The sequence below is a fragment of the Lactuca serriola genome, chromosome 6 (genome assembly GCF_051521515.1).
Source record: "Lactuca serriola cultivar US96UC23 chromosome 6, Lser_US96UC23_V15, whole genome shotgun sequence".
Taxonomy (NCBI): Eukaryota; Viridiplantae; Streptophyta; class Magnoliopsida; order Asterales; family Asteraceae; genus Lactuca; species Lactuca serriola.
Genome location: NC_136413.1, coordinates 40,318,713 through 40,334,784, shown reverse-complemented (window position 1 = coordinate 40,334,784; position 16,072 = coordinate 40,318,713). Strand labels below are relative to the sequence as shown.

Below are 16,072 nucleotides of genomic sequence, written 5' to 3'. Positions count from 1 at the left end.
ATGCTGAGACTCGAACAAGAGGTAACCGGAATGCAAGGACGCAAGTTACCATGCGATCTACAACGATTTGGAATTTAACTTTTAACATATAATTTAATATATAAATATTAACAGTTATAAAATTGGCCCCAAACATATGTGGGGCCCTGCGCAATAGCCCAGGTTGCCCCACCCATTGGGCCGGGCATGTACAAAGGGAAAAAGACGGCGTCTTCAAGCGGAAAAGCGAATAGCGGAAATGAACTTGCGGAAAAATTTGACAAAACTCTAAGTTTCTTACAAAAAAAATATGAATCAAAGGAGGAGCTCGCCGTTAGAAAATATCACTTACCGATCTTCAAACTTTAAACACAAAGTCGTAATCGGATATCGACTCGGAAAATCTAGCCGTGTTTCTACAAAACCAACAATAAGTTCGTGAAAAATATTTAAATTAGGTTTTAAGGTTTTTAATTTTCTATGTTTTTTAAGTCATTTAGGTTTAAATTTCTATGGTTATATGTTTTTTTTTAAATAATTTAGGTTTGGAATTTTATGTTTTTATGTTTTTTTAGTAATTTAGGCTTGAAATTTTATGTTTTTTTTAGTTATTTAGGTTTAAAATTTAAATTATATAATGTGTTTTTAAGTAATGTGAAATATTTATTTATGCTTATTAATTATGTTTTTTATTTAATATAAATGTAAAAAAAATTAAAAATAAAAAGATAAACAATATGGAGTGGTAATCATTTCCAGAAGCATGTATTGAACATATAATAGAGGATGTGGGACATATATGCCATCACTTTTCTACCACCGAACATCTTTTCACCATATCTCATAACCTTAAGAGCACTATTATTTTTTATTGTAATTTTTACCGACAAACATTATATATTTACTAGGGAGAATTTCATATATGCCCTTTTTAAACCTCAAAATATCATATTTGCCCAGCTTAATTTTTCAATATCATATTTACCCTTCATAAACCTTCAAAATATCATATTTGCCCAAATCCTTTTTTATACTGTTTTTTAATATTTTATAATCATTTTATACCTTAGAATTATTATAATAATTAAAAAATTTAACCATATTATCCTTACGTCTACTTCTAAATTGTTGGGATGTCGTCTCCTTGACAAACAAAAAGATTCATCTTCAACCCTCTCAATGGAATGTATATTTTGATTGTTTAGTTTTTGTTGTTGTTGATTATTATCATGTTGTAGATGGAAGATATTTTAGATATTATCATTGACATTTTGATGTTTAACAAGGACATATACGATATTTTGATATTTAAGAATGGCATATATGATATTTTAATGTTTAAAAATGATATATATGATATTTATAAATTTTATAAAGGATAAATATGATATTTAGAAATTAAGTTGGGTAAATATGATATTTTGATATTTAAGAAGGGCATATATGAAATTCTTCCTATTTACTAAAAACCAAAGCGGATGGAACTTTCCACGAATTTGGTTAAACCCTCTGCTTTCTATCTATTAATATTTTTTACACATTTATTTTGTAAATTGATGTTTTCTATTTCTATATTTTACTCTCTCTCCGTCCTAAAATTATAGTCCATTTTTCCTTCTTGGTTTGTCCCAAAATAATAGTCTATTTCTAAAAATAAATAACATTTTTACCAAAATACTCCTTATTATTACTTAACCAACTAAACATTTAATGGAACATTAAATACAAAGTAAAGACAAAACTGTCATTTTATTGTGTAAAATTAATGGTAATTAATGTTTTCTTAATCTGTGTGTTTTTTGTTTGTTGACAATAATATTATCAAGACGAAAGGAATATAAAAAATTATTTTTACTTCCTCACTTTTGAACTTTTATAAATGTCATTTTTACTTGGTCTATTTTCCACCTTTCTATTTTTTTAAAATGTTATTTTTATACACATAATTTTTTAATTTTCTAAAATGTCAAATTTCACTCCCTTTACTTTCTAACATTTCGTCTTTACCCTGTATTATATATAATTTGATTTTCATATAGTTACAATCCTTCAATTTTTTAAAATGTCGTTTTCACTCCTAAGCTTTGAATTTTTCGTTAAGTTAAAAAATATTAAGTGTTTATTTTTATGTGTGTGTCACTCTAAATTCGAGGTGGTCAATGTTTCTGTGTAAATTTACAACTTTCGATCGTTATTTAAAAAAAAGTACTTACTTGGTTTTTTTATTATATATGTCGGTATAAATTCAAGTTTGTCTATGTTTTGACGTATTTTTTTTTATTATTTAAGGTCATCCCGAATGGTGGTTTCATTGAGGGTTTAATGGATAAAAAATGGTGAGTGACACTAAATGGATAGTATTTAGCATTATGGGTGGAGTTGAATGAATGAATGGGGTTTAATCCTCATTCAACTGTGGTATGGGAATTGTTTTTTTCTTTTTCATTCTCAATTTGGTACAAATTATATATTATTATATTGAAAGTTAATTTACTTATTTTTTTTTGTAAAAAATAAACTATACATTGTTATTTTTTGTTTTATACTTCATTTTGTTTATATTCAATAACTTAATTTATAAATTTTTTATTCTAAACAATAAAAAATATATAAATCCTAAAAATATTTTAAAAAGATAACATCTTATTTGTAGCTTTTAATTTCTAAATTGTAATCTTTAATTAATATTTAGTAATTGTAACTTTAAATTTCTAATTAATGTAATGTTCTAGTTTTATTTGTTAATATTATTTATATAAAAAAATTAAAATGGTAATATGACAATCCATTTTAATAAAGTGTAAAGTTTAATAGATTAAATGATATAATTAGTGGAATGTTAATATCACAATCCATTGAACTCTTAAGGGTTCAATGTATTAGAGATGACGTAACTCTTATTTTAAGCATTTTGGTTGGCATGACATTGGTCAATGACCTTTGTGTTTTACACAACTTAATTCTTTTTAAGTTTCTATGCATGTTTTTTGCATCTTGATTTAACAACTTTAAATTTCTATTTGAAAAGATATCGACCAAAATTTGTTGACTTTTTTCGAATTCTTTGGAATTGGATGCTCTATCTGGCCATAAACATTAGACGCTTTCTGAAGTCTACTTCTTTCGTTTCACTTGACGTTTCCTTTCAGCAAGTCGTTAACAATGGCCTTACAGATTGCGAGACGTTTCCTCCGAATCCACACAGCGGATGAGGTATTCACAACCACCTTCAGGAACCCTACCAACAGGCTTTTCTCTCCGACCGATCGGAGCTATTCTTCTAGCTCCTCCGATCTCATTCGCGCCACTCTCTTCCCCGGCGACGGTATCGGTCCCGAGATCGCAACCTCCGTCAAACAGGTTCAATTCCGCCTTCTTTACACTCAATATATTGCTAAAACGTAATCCTTGTTTGTTTAACACAGTTTTGTTATTGTTATGCTGTTGATTTCTTTCATTTTTAGGTTTTTGTTGCATAGTTTGGGGTTTAAGAATTTCATGTTAGCTTGTATAGATTCAATTTAGAATAGTAATCGCTAATCAAATTATGTATGTATGTTGAATTTGCTTTTCTCATTATGCAGATATTCAATGCTGCAGAAGTCCCAATTGAATGGGAAGAACATTACGTAGGGACAGAAGTAGATCCCAGAACCCAAAGCTTCGTCTCATGGGAAAGTCTAGAATCTATAAGAAGAAACAAGGTTGGATTGAAAGGTCCCATGGCTACACCAATTGGAAAAGGTCATCGTTCCTTGAATCTCACTTTAAGAAAAGAACTGAATCTGTACGCAAATGTCAGACCATGTTACAGTCTACCTGGTTACAAAACTCGATATGATGATGTGAATCTCATCACAATCCGTGAAAACACAGAAGGAGAATACAGTGGTCTTGAACATCAATTAAGTTCATATCATCTTCTTCATTCATAATTTCATATCATACATGATACATTCAAATCAATGTGATGTGACTTCTGATCTTTCTACAGGTTGTGAGGGGAGTTGTTGAAAGTCTTAAAATCATAACACGTCATGCAAGTTTAAGAGTAGCTGAATATGCTTTTCATTATGCTAAAGCTCATGGTAGAAAAAGAGTTTCTGCTATACATAAAGCTAACATCATGCAAAAAACAGATGGTTTATTTCTAAAGGTATTAATTAAACATTAACTTAAGCTTTTATCATTTTCATTACACTAAATTTAATATATATTTTTTTTTAAATCTGTAGTGTTGTCGTGAGGTTGCTGAGAAGTACCCTGAGATAACATATGAGGAAGTTGTGATTGACAATTGCTGTATGATGGTATTAATTTTCATAATCAAGAAAAAAATATATATAATATAATAACAAGAGTTATGATTCATGAAGTTGTTTTGTTTATGTAGCTTGTAAAGAATCCAGGTTTATTTGATGTGTTAGTGATGCCTAATCTTTATGGTGATATTATAAGTGATCTTTGTGCTGGTTTAATTGGAGGATTAGGGTTAACACCAAGGTATATAATATATATATTTTTGTCTTATTCATAAATTATTATTTATATTAATTTGAGATGATGATTTGTAGTTTAAATATTGGGGAGGGAGGAATTGCTGTTGCAGAAGCTGTACATGGTTCGGCTCCTGATATAGCTGGAAAGGTTAGAGTTATTAATTTATAAATCATATATTTATATTTTATAAACATGTGTATTTAATATATTATATATATATATATATATATATATATATATATATATATATATATATATATATATATAATATGTGTAGAATTTGGCAAATCCAACTGCTTTGTTATTGAGTGGTGTATCAATGCTTAGACACTTGAAGATTAATGATAAAGCGGATAGGATACAAGAAGCTGTGTTGAAAACAATAGGAGAAGGAAAGTACAGAACAGCAGATCTTGGTGGATCTTCAAAAACCTCGGATTTCACAAAAGCAATCATTGACCATCTTTGAGGAACTAGTCCTACATGTGCATATAAATTTACCTTATACCATGAGTTTAACAGCTACAACACAAAATGTTTCTTTATGTCACATTTTGGACACCCAAGTTCTGACATTTTCTACTTGTGAGGAGTTGCCTATGCCCTATGAAATTATTGAGATTATTGTATTTTTAGACACATTTTGTGATAATACAACATTTAAACTGAGACAATGTGAGGATGTTAGTAAATGAAATTGATTTGGATAATGATTTGGGTTTATAGAAAATATGATGCATTTAAAGATAATATAGAAAAAAACATAATGTGGTGATAAAGGAGGTTGGAATGTGATTACGTAAAGATTTCTTTGTTGACATCTAAATATTTAAATAATCACAAGTCAAATAAAATATGCTCAATTTGTATTTTCAAATTATTGAACAAGTAGGCAAAAAAAAAAATTTAAAAATCCTTGTCATATGTGTAACATTCCAAAAAAACTGATAATTTTTTTTTTAAACCATCAAAATCCATATATCGAGTGTTTCAAAATCAATCATGATAAAAAAAAAATGTATATCAAACATCAGAGTAAAACAATAGTTATTAATGTGGAAAATCATATGGATAATATGAAATCAAGTCGGACCCTCCCCTTTGTAACCGGAAGTATCTGAAAATGTTTAAACCACAAACTCATAAGCACAAAGTTTAGTGAGTTTTTCAAAATATTACATATCATACATATCAGTGGACCCAACCCTATATGAACGTTATGATCCAACCATAGTTTAACAATCACTATCAGATTATAGCCCTACCATAACCTTTTTGCCATTATCCAACCATGGTCTTCTTGTGCTACAGCCCAACTGTAGTTTTTCCTGCCATGATCCAACTATGGTCATCCATGCAGGTCATAAAGACAAACAAGTGTTGTGATCTAACCATAGTCTTATATACAAGTGTTGCGATCCAACCACAATCTTACATACACATGTTGCGATCCAACCACAATCTTACATATAGGTGATGTGATTCAACCACAGTCTATTATGTAAATGTCACAAAGACAATCTAGTAACCTACAATTTATAGTGAGAAAACTCATTTGTCTCACAAAATCAATATCCCACAACTCAATGCCACGTAACCGGTGCTACAACACACATATCGAATCAAACAAGGTCCAACCTTAATTTATACTCTAGAACTAGCAATTTGACCAAAAGTCAATCTTGGTCAACAAGTTAACGGTCCATATCACCATCAGATGGCCCTCACGTCGTGACCAGCCCATGTGATGGAGGCGAAGGAGGCTAAGGGCGGAGGAAACTCTAGCTCCCCACTTCCTTTAAATAGGGTCCAAATCTGAAAATTAGGGTTTGCTCATAATCAGATGTCATATCGTGACCAACATTGTGTCACAATGTGACGGTGTCTCCCTCACGTCGTAACCTACCCAAAAATCATATTTTACTTCAAATTTCATACCTCGAGGATCTAGGTGTTACAATATGTAATTAAAAGCGTTTATTTAGCCATGAAGTGTTGTCATTTTGTTATTTGAGTTGTTGATTGTTGTCGATGGAAACTACCACTGACGTTGCTTTTCATCAAAATATAGAGAAATTTGAATTTATACTAATACGTACATAAAAAAGCAAGTAGTTTAAAAAAATTAACGAACCAAAGCTATAAATTTATGTTGATATATTGACCGCCTTGAATTTATACTGACACATACATTAGAATAAACACATAATAAATTATATTTTTTAAGTTAACGAACGAAAGTTATTAATGAAAATCAAATTATATATATTGTTGTCTGTTGAGGATAAACACGAACGTTTAGAAAATGAATGAGGGTGAAAGTGACATTTACAAATTCAAAATGTAGGTGGTGAAAATGATATTTTAAAAAATAAATTGATGAAAAATATCATTTTACAAAATATTTAAAAAATATAGGGTTGAAAACTGTCACTTATAAAAATATAAAGGTTGAAAATGTTGTTTTACAAAGTATTTTAAAAAATGCAGGAGTCAAAATTGCCACATTAGAAAATATAAAATTTATGTTGGAATCCTAAGTCGAGTAGGACTTGGAGACCAACCTAGTTTTTAGGAAATCATAAACAAGTCGGTTTCTAGTTTCCTAATTGTGATCTAATTCTACAAGTCGGTAGTTATACGAGTATATATATGTATAGATATCGAGGCATGATATTGTGCAGAAAAACATAATTGGTTTTGAGTTATTTTTCCAATTAATCAAAGAGGTGTTTGATTAAACTGTTTTTTGCAATTTTGTTTTACAAACTTGAATTGGTATCAGAGCCTAGAAAAAATAAGCTGTGAAATCAATTCTTACCAGTTGACGAGTTAGGTCAACATGACAGATACAGGGGGAGATGGAGAAGATGGTGCACAGCCTCCTCCGACGAAAGTAAAGGAGGTTGGGACAACCACGGTCGTATGTCCAATGCTTACTTCTACTAATTACATCGTCTGGGCATTGAGGATGAAAGTAGAATTCACAAAGTTTGGACATCGATTGATCCAGGAACAGACGGTAATGATGAAAAAAATTACCTGGCAATCGGATTGTTGTACCAAGCAATACCAGAATCGTTGATTATGCAACTGGGTGATGTCGAATCAGCTAAAGTCCTTTGGGATGCGATCAAAGCTCGTCATGTTGGGGTCGATCGAGTGAAGGAGGCTTGCCTTCAAACCCTAAGCTCTGACTTCGACAGAATGAAGATAATGGAATCAGAATCGATCGATACCTTTGCTGGAAAGTTGTCCGAAATTGCGTCTCAATCAGCAGCACTTGGCGAAACAATTGAAGAATCAAAGATGGTTAAGAAATTTCTTAAATCCTTACCGGAGAAGTTCATCCATATTGTAGCCTCCCTCGAACAAGTTCTTGACCTGAAAACTGTTGGATACGAGGATGTTGTTGGTCGATTGAAGGCATATGAAGAAAGGATAAAGGAAGAGGATGCCGATGAGAATGATCAATCGAGGGTGCTATTTGTGAAATCGACCAGAGATGGAGGAGTGTCGTCGTCAGGAGGTGCTGGTGCGTCGAGGTCTCACGGTGGAGCGAAAGGAAAATGGAAAGGGGCTGGTGGATCGGGAGGATATAGTCAAAACAAGGGATCCGGATTTGGGTCAGCTGGATCGGGTGGTTCAAATGGTCCCAAATCAAATAATAGCCCACAAAGACAAAAACCCAATAACAATTTTGATTTATCTCAACCCAATTCCAATAATTGCAAAAAATGTAATTGTTGTTGTGATAAAAATCGGAAAAATAGGGAAAATGACCGATCTAAGGTGATTTGTTTTCGGTGTGACAAAGCAGGTCACTTTGCGTCTGAATGTCCGGAACGACTCCAAAAATTACGAGAAGGTGATTTTTCAGAACGTGATGACAGCGACGAGTCCGTGTTCTAAAACCGGGTCGGAGTTGAAGAATTCTCTAGAAGGACTTAGATATTCGGGGGTGATTCTTGGAATCCTAAGTCGAGTAGGACTTGAAGACCAACCTAGTTTTTAGGAAATCATAAACAAGTCGGTTTCTAGTTTCCTAATTGTGATTTAATTCTACAAGTCGGTAGTTTTAGGAGTATATATATGTATAGATATCGAAGCATGATATTGTGTAGAAAAACATAATTGGTTTTGAGTTATTTTTCCAATTAATCAAAGAGATGTTTGATTAAACTGTTTTTTGCAATTTTGTTTTACAAACTTGAATTTATAGGGGTGACAAATGTCACTTTAGAAATACAGAGGTAGATGTCATTTTAGAAAATATTTTAAAAAGTGTAAAGGTAAAAACTATCGCTTTAGAAAGTATAGGATATGAAATATCCATGAAAATTACCACCGACCTAGCCTTTTAATGTTTATATAATGTATTGTTTCAATTTAGACTATTGGTATACCCACTACACCCACCTTACGAAGTAGTGTGGGGTATCGGGTATAATTTATACAGACAAATGAAATGCATCATTCAAACTATAGTCAGATTATTTTCTTCTATTATCATGTTATGTAAAATGATATTAGCATATGTATGACGTTTTATTATGTTTCATTAGCTCTTAATGAATCCAAAGACCGGTTCCACATCATTTACTCCGAATGTATTTCATCACCAAGGAAAGTCAGGTGTTTTACCTTGTAGAATATTGTTGAATTAAGACAACCTACCAAGCACATTGAACTTATTGTTTGACCTCACCTTACCAAAGCATGCATGCCAAAACCATAGATCTTGTAACACACTGCTTCCAGTATTATCGTCGATACTCTATAATCACCTTGTGCAAATTGACCTCGCTATGACACGTCTAGTGCTTACGATCAATGCTTCCAATACATTCATCGAAACCGTGTTTATCTTTATGTGCCTCATACAACTACATTTCTCATACAACTACATATTCAAAAAGAAATACGAACATTCTTGTGTTGACAGTGTTGTTCAATCATACATACATTCAAATATTCATCTGATGCGTCTGAAATGCGGCCATACACAGGTACTACAAACCCATTTACTTTTAGCATCCCATCTCAAATGAAGAAAATTCATAATTATCCTCCAAATCTATTACTATATGTAGGAAAATTCACATTCACGTTCAGTCACTTTATTGTAACAATCACTCTTTATTGTAGTTCTAGTCAACTTTCAGATTCTTGATCCATCATGGTGGCTGCCACTTAAACAAATGTTTGGAAAACCATATCATCGATGAAGATGAAAATATTTCATCTTTCAATTGTGTTTGTGCAAGATGTGTAGAATAGTACAATGGTTGTGTAAGTTGTATAAATGTATAATATTTTACGGTTAAATTGTAGTTTGTTAGTATTTATTAAAATGGAAACAATTATTTATTTATTTTAATAAATCTTAATGGTCAAAATATTCTGTATATCATGCCATCAGGCTTCAGTGTTATTAACACCAATCAAATAAAATCAACAAGACAAAAGCTTCATGTTTTATGAAAATATGCCCAAAAAAAGTGTAGAAAATACATGATTAATGATTTCTACATAAACCTTTTGCTTCGATCCTCTGTCTACTCATCACACATCGTCATTGCAAGCTGATTAAACAAGAATACAATTCATAATAAGTTCACCATCATTTCATTGCAATTATTCATATAATATTATACTTCAAAAAAAACACTAAAAATCTCATTAAACAATTTAATTGTGAATATCATGCTAATAAAACTCGATACATTAAATGCTATTATGCACGCATCATAATCTTAAATGTGCTCATGTCACAAGTTTCCGATTCATTATTGATGGATCTATCATATATATGTTTCCTATTCAAACAAAATCTTTCAAAAAAACACAAAAAGATCCAAATCATTCCATCTTTGCTTCTCGATCTTCATCTGTCAACTCCTACAAATGAAGCATGTATCACTTTATCAAAAAAGATGCCACCTTTTAAAAAACATTAAAAAAACACACAAGTGCCGATTTTTGGCCAAAAATCATGGATGAAATTGAATAGAGGCCTAGCATATACACCATTTAAAGAATATTACATCCTCTAGTGTGATCTAAAGACACCATTTAATGAATATTGTCTAACATACCTCAAACTGAATGAAAGAAGATCAAGGAGAGACCCTATGATGCTTTGCTAGATACCTAATCAATACAAAGAAAAAAGAAAAAAAAACAATAATTAGGAAACCAATCTAGAGCCATTGAGGTCCAAAGGAGACGAAAATGAAAGAAGAGTGGATTGTTGTTATGAACACATGATCACCATATGTGACAAGATGCATATGATAAAAGGTCAAAAGCAAAGAAAAAAGAAAGAAAATGTCAATCAAAATTGGCTCTTGATTCGGGTTTCACAAGAAGATTTTTTAAAGAGCAGACAACAAGATTGACTTAAAAACAGTTAGAAAGACATTGACTTTAAGAGATTCCAGAACTTGTAGAAAGCAGCAATTAGAACAGTCAATGGCTGCATTGAATGGAGAAAACATAGAACCACTAAAGATAAAATGTTGCTCTTGTAAAAGTGGGAGAAGTTGGAGGAACATGACATTACACAGTGTCAAATTAAAGATAATACTATAGAAGATACAAAACCATCCTACAAATCACCATAACCAGACAAAAGATTTTCATTTCACCTCTTAAATGCTACCTCCTAAAGTATATCTCGACATATGCATATACCAGAATGCAAGAGACTGAATTTAGAATCATAAAACCTAAGTAAATAGAGAAAGTATTGGCATACATATATCAAAGTCTGTCCTTTACACACTACGCAAATTGAAGACATTTATGAAATTTCATAGGAATTTGAACTTTACCTTCAGGGAGCCAGCCGTAACCACGTTGAGAAAGGGTAAGCATCGAAGTCATCAATGCTGAAGCAGTGGCAGTGTGAAAAGGTTGCAGTGATTCCAAACAGGCACTCATTTCAGCTGGACATCTGAATCATTCAAAATGAAAATACACAATAAATATATAAGTCGTCTATTGCAAATTAAGCTGTGGAAATTGAAGTTACGCAAGCTTCTAGCTCGATGTTTTTTATAAAACGATTCAACTTTATGTTTATGACTGAATGCGATTATATCCTTGGGGTGACACTTCAAAGTTCAAATCAATTAAAGGCGTCAACGAATTTTGTTTTGCATCTTGAAAAAACGAAAACATCAGGTTTTCTGACGGAAGGAAAATCAAATTACGAAATAGATAGATCTGTGCGCGTGAGTGAGTTTCAATGGCGGTGTTACCTGAAAATGCGATTAGAGAGAGCATTCTGGCTACCGATGCGAAAGGGAGAGCGTGCAGCTTTGGCTTGGGAGGATGCTCTTGCCGCCGCGCTACGGACGGAGGATGACCGGAAAATAGATCGAGCGGCAGCCGCTGCAGTCGCCATTTTGATGCGAGTTTGTGAGGTAGAAGTTTTCTGGTTCGTTGCTATGAACGGGTTTGAGTTATTGGGCCAAAAAGATGCTAAAACCCTACAACATCGGTTTTAGACTTTTAGTTTTTATTTTCCTTTTAAATATAAATATAAAATAAGAATAAATAGAAATTTGTGACATCATATCATATAACCTATATAATTTCCAAATTATTTTAAAAGCTTTAATACACAAATCCATCAGTTGTAACAAAAAAAAAAACTACCGAACACACAATCCAAACTGGTCGGTTCGGGTTGTTTGAGCAAGATTTGCATTCTACTATAAACATTACCAAAGCTTTGAATATTGTTCTACAAATGTTCATTCCATTAGCTGAATTACATGTTTCTTTGCTCTCATATATTATCATATACCTACTTCTATACCAAATTTCTTTTTAACATCTTTTCTAAGTAGCCTAACACTTAAATTTTGTTTGTGTAAAATTTGTGTTAGTGTAATGGTTACCAATCCAAGCATAGCTAACAATTTCCAATTTGAAATTTTTTTTATAATTCTGCTAATCTATGAGAGACTTAATTTGGAAAAAATGTTCTTCACTCATCCATGAAGCCCACAGTCTGAACTTACACCGGTCAAAACAACATTTATCTAAAAGTCTCATGCTATATTTTTTTATAACATAACTGGTAACCATTAGCAACATCATAATTATACAACATATGTTTTAACTGTCTAGGAATTTCAAATCTCATACTTAGCACATGCTTCTGCTTTTTCTAGTGGATATCTTCATTAAAGGTTGTTTCATCATCAAATCTTGCCTCATTGCCATGCATATGAAGATATGGCTCTTCATGAGGTGGATTGTCTGGGGTTGGATTCACTTTTGCGTAGAGCTTACTAAAAAACACGTCATTATTGGTTTTGTTCATAGGAATGCAATCATTTAAGTTAACCTTATCATCCATCTCTTCTATTTTCAAATTATCTAGGTCAATGTTAATGTCCATATCACGTTACAAATCTTCATGAACACATGAATGATTGTCTTCAAGACTAAATACTTCAGCTTTTTCATCATTAAGTAAATCATGCAGATTCACACCAAGGAGATCTATGTACACATGAAGTATACAACCACAAGCATACCCTATCTCGATGAAATCCGTATAGTCGATCTTTGTAGCTATTATCCTCAACCCTTTAGGAAACTCAAAGTTTGGCATACAATAATGCACCTTCTCATATTTCTCATGTGTGAATCTTTCAAGAAAACCACAAATTCATTCTTGTACATTCCGGAAAAATTCACATCTTCAAACCGACAATCTATTCCATCCGAGTAACTGATTTTAGGGCACCTCATAAAAATACATTGGAAATAAAGATCTATCTTTATGTAAACAAACATAGAAACAACCCAGAAGATTCATTTTTATAGAAGAAACTAAGAGAAAAGGTTTAAGTCAAAAAATGATAGAGACTTCTCATAACTTGCAAAGAAAGAAGGGTAAGAAAAACATTAGTTCAATTATTGTCTAGTACGTATCAATTGACATGACAACTCATTTAATGATTTGGCTTAATAAACCTCATCATTACGAAGGGGTTCACCGGGTGAACCCTTCATTTTTCACAAATGGACATTTTAAACATTAAAAAGTTGAATTCGTTCGATTAAAAAGAAATAAAAAAAAAGAAAATTTAAAAAAAACTTATAAATTGGTTGGGATAGAGTGACACTAATCCAAATAAAAGTTATAAGAGAAAACTGTAAAAAATGGTTCATGTAGTATGTATTTTTTTTAGATTTTGGTCAAATCCCCAACTTTTTTGGATTTGTGGTCCTTTTAAGCATTTGCTTGTGGTTTTGGTTCATCAGAAAATTGTAAAGACTAAAATGCCGTTTTATTTTTTTATTTTTTTTTTGAGAAATTAAATATCCTCCTACTATTTGTTCCTACAAATCTTCCTACCCAATTAAATAAGGACATGTGTCACATTTAATGCTCATTTAATGATATTTATGTATACTAAAATGACAAATATCATCATTTAATTTGGTAGGAGGATTTGTAGGAACAAAAATAGGAGGATATTTAATTTCTCATTTTTTTACATTTAAATACTTATTTTTATATTTTATTAATTAAAAAACAAGAGAGCACCCATCTCTCTCTCTCTCTCTCTCTCTCTCTCTCTCTCTCTCTCTCTCTCTCTCTCTCTCTCTCTCTCTCTCTCTCTCTCTCTCATGACTAGGCTGTAAAAAATTCAACAAATTTACATGTGTTCTAGAATCAATTTTAACATTTAAGATATCTATTTCAATTCGTGAATCTCCTCGGTTTGTGCAAATAAGTTGAGGTTTAAGGCGTGCATTTGTAGATCTTTTGATTTTGGGCTTTGTAACTCCATTCTCAAATAGAAAAGAGAAATGTATGGGGACTCGAAAAAGATAGAGATTAATGAACGAGGTGCATGATTGTGTGTGGTTTTGGTGGTGTTTTGTGTAATTAAATCAACACTTGCAACTCCAAATCAAATTAGCTTCGTTTTCTAATGATCTAACATACCCGGTAGTTTTCAAATGCATTAACGTTGATGAACACTTTTGTAATAAAATGACGAGTTCAATTGTCCATAAATGAAAAAAACACACACATACATAGTGAAATCAACGAAACATCAGGTGAAATGGGGTTTTCTCATCGTTAATCAATTGAAAAATAAAATTTGATTTCAAGCTACAAATTTTTGTGTTCATATCCGCTCAATCTTTCCTCAAAGGGGTCTTCTATATTAGTCGTTGCAACACTAGTAGTTATGGGCGACAAAGTTTATAGGCAGCAACCGGCCACATACGAGCTTGCCTTCTTAGGAAACATCCTGTGCACCGTTAGGATTGATCCTGAAAATCCATTTCTATCGAAATGCAATTGAAAGAAATCTACATGAAAAGGGGGTACGACCGTACGAGATCAGGAAATAAATCTACATGTGTGTATAATATATCTAGGGAAGGAAGTAGAAAAAGAAAAGAACTTGTTGTGTGTGTTGTGGGTGAGTTATAAACCAAAAAAAAGTGTAAATATAATTGGAGTGCCATATTAAATCTCCAAAAGAGCCTTTATGGAGAGAAGCAAGACTTCAACATATATAATCATTTATAAGACCGTGTTGTACCGATATGAGATAGACTAACAGTCCCCCTCAAAGTCAGAGGCTCAATGAGGATAAACAGGGATGTGTTGAGCCACAGAGGTGTGTGACGTCAACTCTGATACCATGTAAATATATGTGGAGCCCCATGTTAACTTTTTAAAAAAGCCATTGTGGAGAGAAGGGAGACTCCGACATATATAGTCACTTATAAGACTATGTTGCACCGATGATGATACACTAACAAAAAGAAATCTGCATGAGTTTGAGAGGGAATAAAGAAAAGAAAAAATAATGTTCATATAGGATATACCTACTATGAGAGAGAGAGACAGAGAGAGATAGTGTGAGAGAGAGGCCCTCTTTTTATTTTAAAATTATTAAAATAAATTAAATAAGTATTAAATTAAAAAAGAATGAATGAAAAATAGAAATTAAATATACTAAGGACATTATAGTCATTTCAATTTTTGAATTAACCAAATACACAACAAAACTAGCTCAAAATGACCACCGATCTAAAAAACGTTAAAATTTGGATCAAAACTAAAAAAAACGTAGGACCGTTTTTATAGTACGTTTTTTTTAGTTTTGTTGAGTTATAAACTGCGCTAAAACCTTAAAAATCATACACATATTAATTGTTGCAGTATTGTTGAAAGGTCTCCTGTTATTGCAATTCGAAAAAGTATTTCTTCCTCACTGCCAACATAACACGAGATACGTGAAAGAGAACAAAGAAGGAAATGGAAGACCTAAATAATCACCAAACTGAATCTTCATATTAGTTCATTTCCCAACATTCAATTAAGAAATGCATGCCGCCATCGTAGAGGATCAAATAATTGGGAGCCAAGTTTGAAATAAGTTTGAGTAGTAGTCTAGTGTAATTTTGAACGGAATCATAGCACATTACCAGTCATCGGCAAAACCCGCCGCCATGAGAAACCATCCACCACCGCTACCGCTGCCACAACGCTTAATTTTCCTTCAGACTACCCCTGAAATCTTGAAGTCGCCGCCATGAG

The 16,072-nt window shown here is 32.1% G+C and overlaps 2 protein-coding genes and 1 long non-coding RNA gene across 8 annotated transcripts; 1 reads left to right on the top strand and 2 right to left on the bottom strand.

The window, feature by feature from the left end:
• Positions 1 to 3,026: 3,026 nt before the first annotated feature.
• LOC145058111 (3-isopropylmalate dehydrogenase, chloroplastic-like) lies at positions 3,027 to 5,189 on the top strand. Of its 2 annotated transcripts, none has more exons than XM_079006031.1 (7): positions 3,027 to 3,339; positions 3,564 to 3,884; positions 3,974 to 4,135; positions 4,215 to 4,289; positions 4,373 to 4,482; positions 4,554 to 4,626; positions 4,807 to 5,189. In XM_079006031.1, exons 1-7 carry the CDS (start codon positions 3,142 to 3,144, stop codon positions 4,819 to 4,821), a joined length of 954 nt encoding a protein of 317 aa, XP_078862157.1. In that variant the 5' UTR covers positions 3,027 to 3,141; the 3' UTR covers positions 4,822 to 5,189. The 2 variants fall into 2 exon arrangements, with proteins under 2 accessions (XP_078862157.1, XP_078862156.1); XM_079006030.1 differs by having other exon boundaries at positions 3,032 to 3,339; positions 4,757 to 5,189.
• Positions 5,190 to 5,958: 769 nt separating this feature from the next.
• Positions 5,959 to 8,027, bottom strand: LOC145058329 (uncharacterized). Of its 2 annotated transcripts, XR_013686343.1 has the most exons (3): positions 7,817 to 8,027; positions 7,522 to 7,723; positions 5,959 to 6,294 (listed from the first exon to the last, which is right to left on the bottom strand). It is a non-coding gene; the product is annotated as an uncharacterized LOC145058329 (long non-coding RNA). The 2 variants fall into 2 exon arrangements; XR_013686342.1 differs by having other exon boundaries at positions 5,959 to 7,723.
• A 1,842-nt stretch (positions 8,028 to 9,869) lies between these two features.
• On the bottom strand, positions 9,870 to 11,966 carry LOC145058862 (protein NUCLEAR FUSION DEFECTIVE 6, mitochondrial-like). 4 transcript variants are annotated; one of them, XM_079006741.1, is made up of 4 exons: positions 11,745 to 11,966; positions 11,316 to 11,437; positions 10,578 to 10,632; positions 9,870 to 10,064 (listed from the first exon to the last, which is right to left on the bottom strand). In XM_079006741.1, exons 1-3 carry the CDS (start codon positions 11,888 to 11,890, stop codon positions 10,625 to 10,627), a joined length of 276 nt encoding a protein of 91 aa, XP_078862867.1. In that variant the 5' UTR covers positions 11,891 to 11,966; the 3' UTR covers positions 9,870 to 10,064; positions 10,578 to 10,624. The 4 variants fall into 4 exon arrangements, with proteins under 4 accessions (XP_078862867.1, XP_078862864.1, XP_078862866.1 ...); XM_079006740.1 differs by lacking the exon at positions 9,870 to 10,064 and adding an exon at positions 10,137 to 10,380 and having other exon boundaries at positions 11,745 to 11,965; XM_079006738.1 differs by lacking the exon at positions 10,578 to 10,632.
• Between the last annotated feature and the right edge of the window lie 4,106 nt (positions 11,967 to 16,072).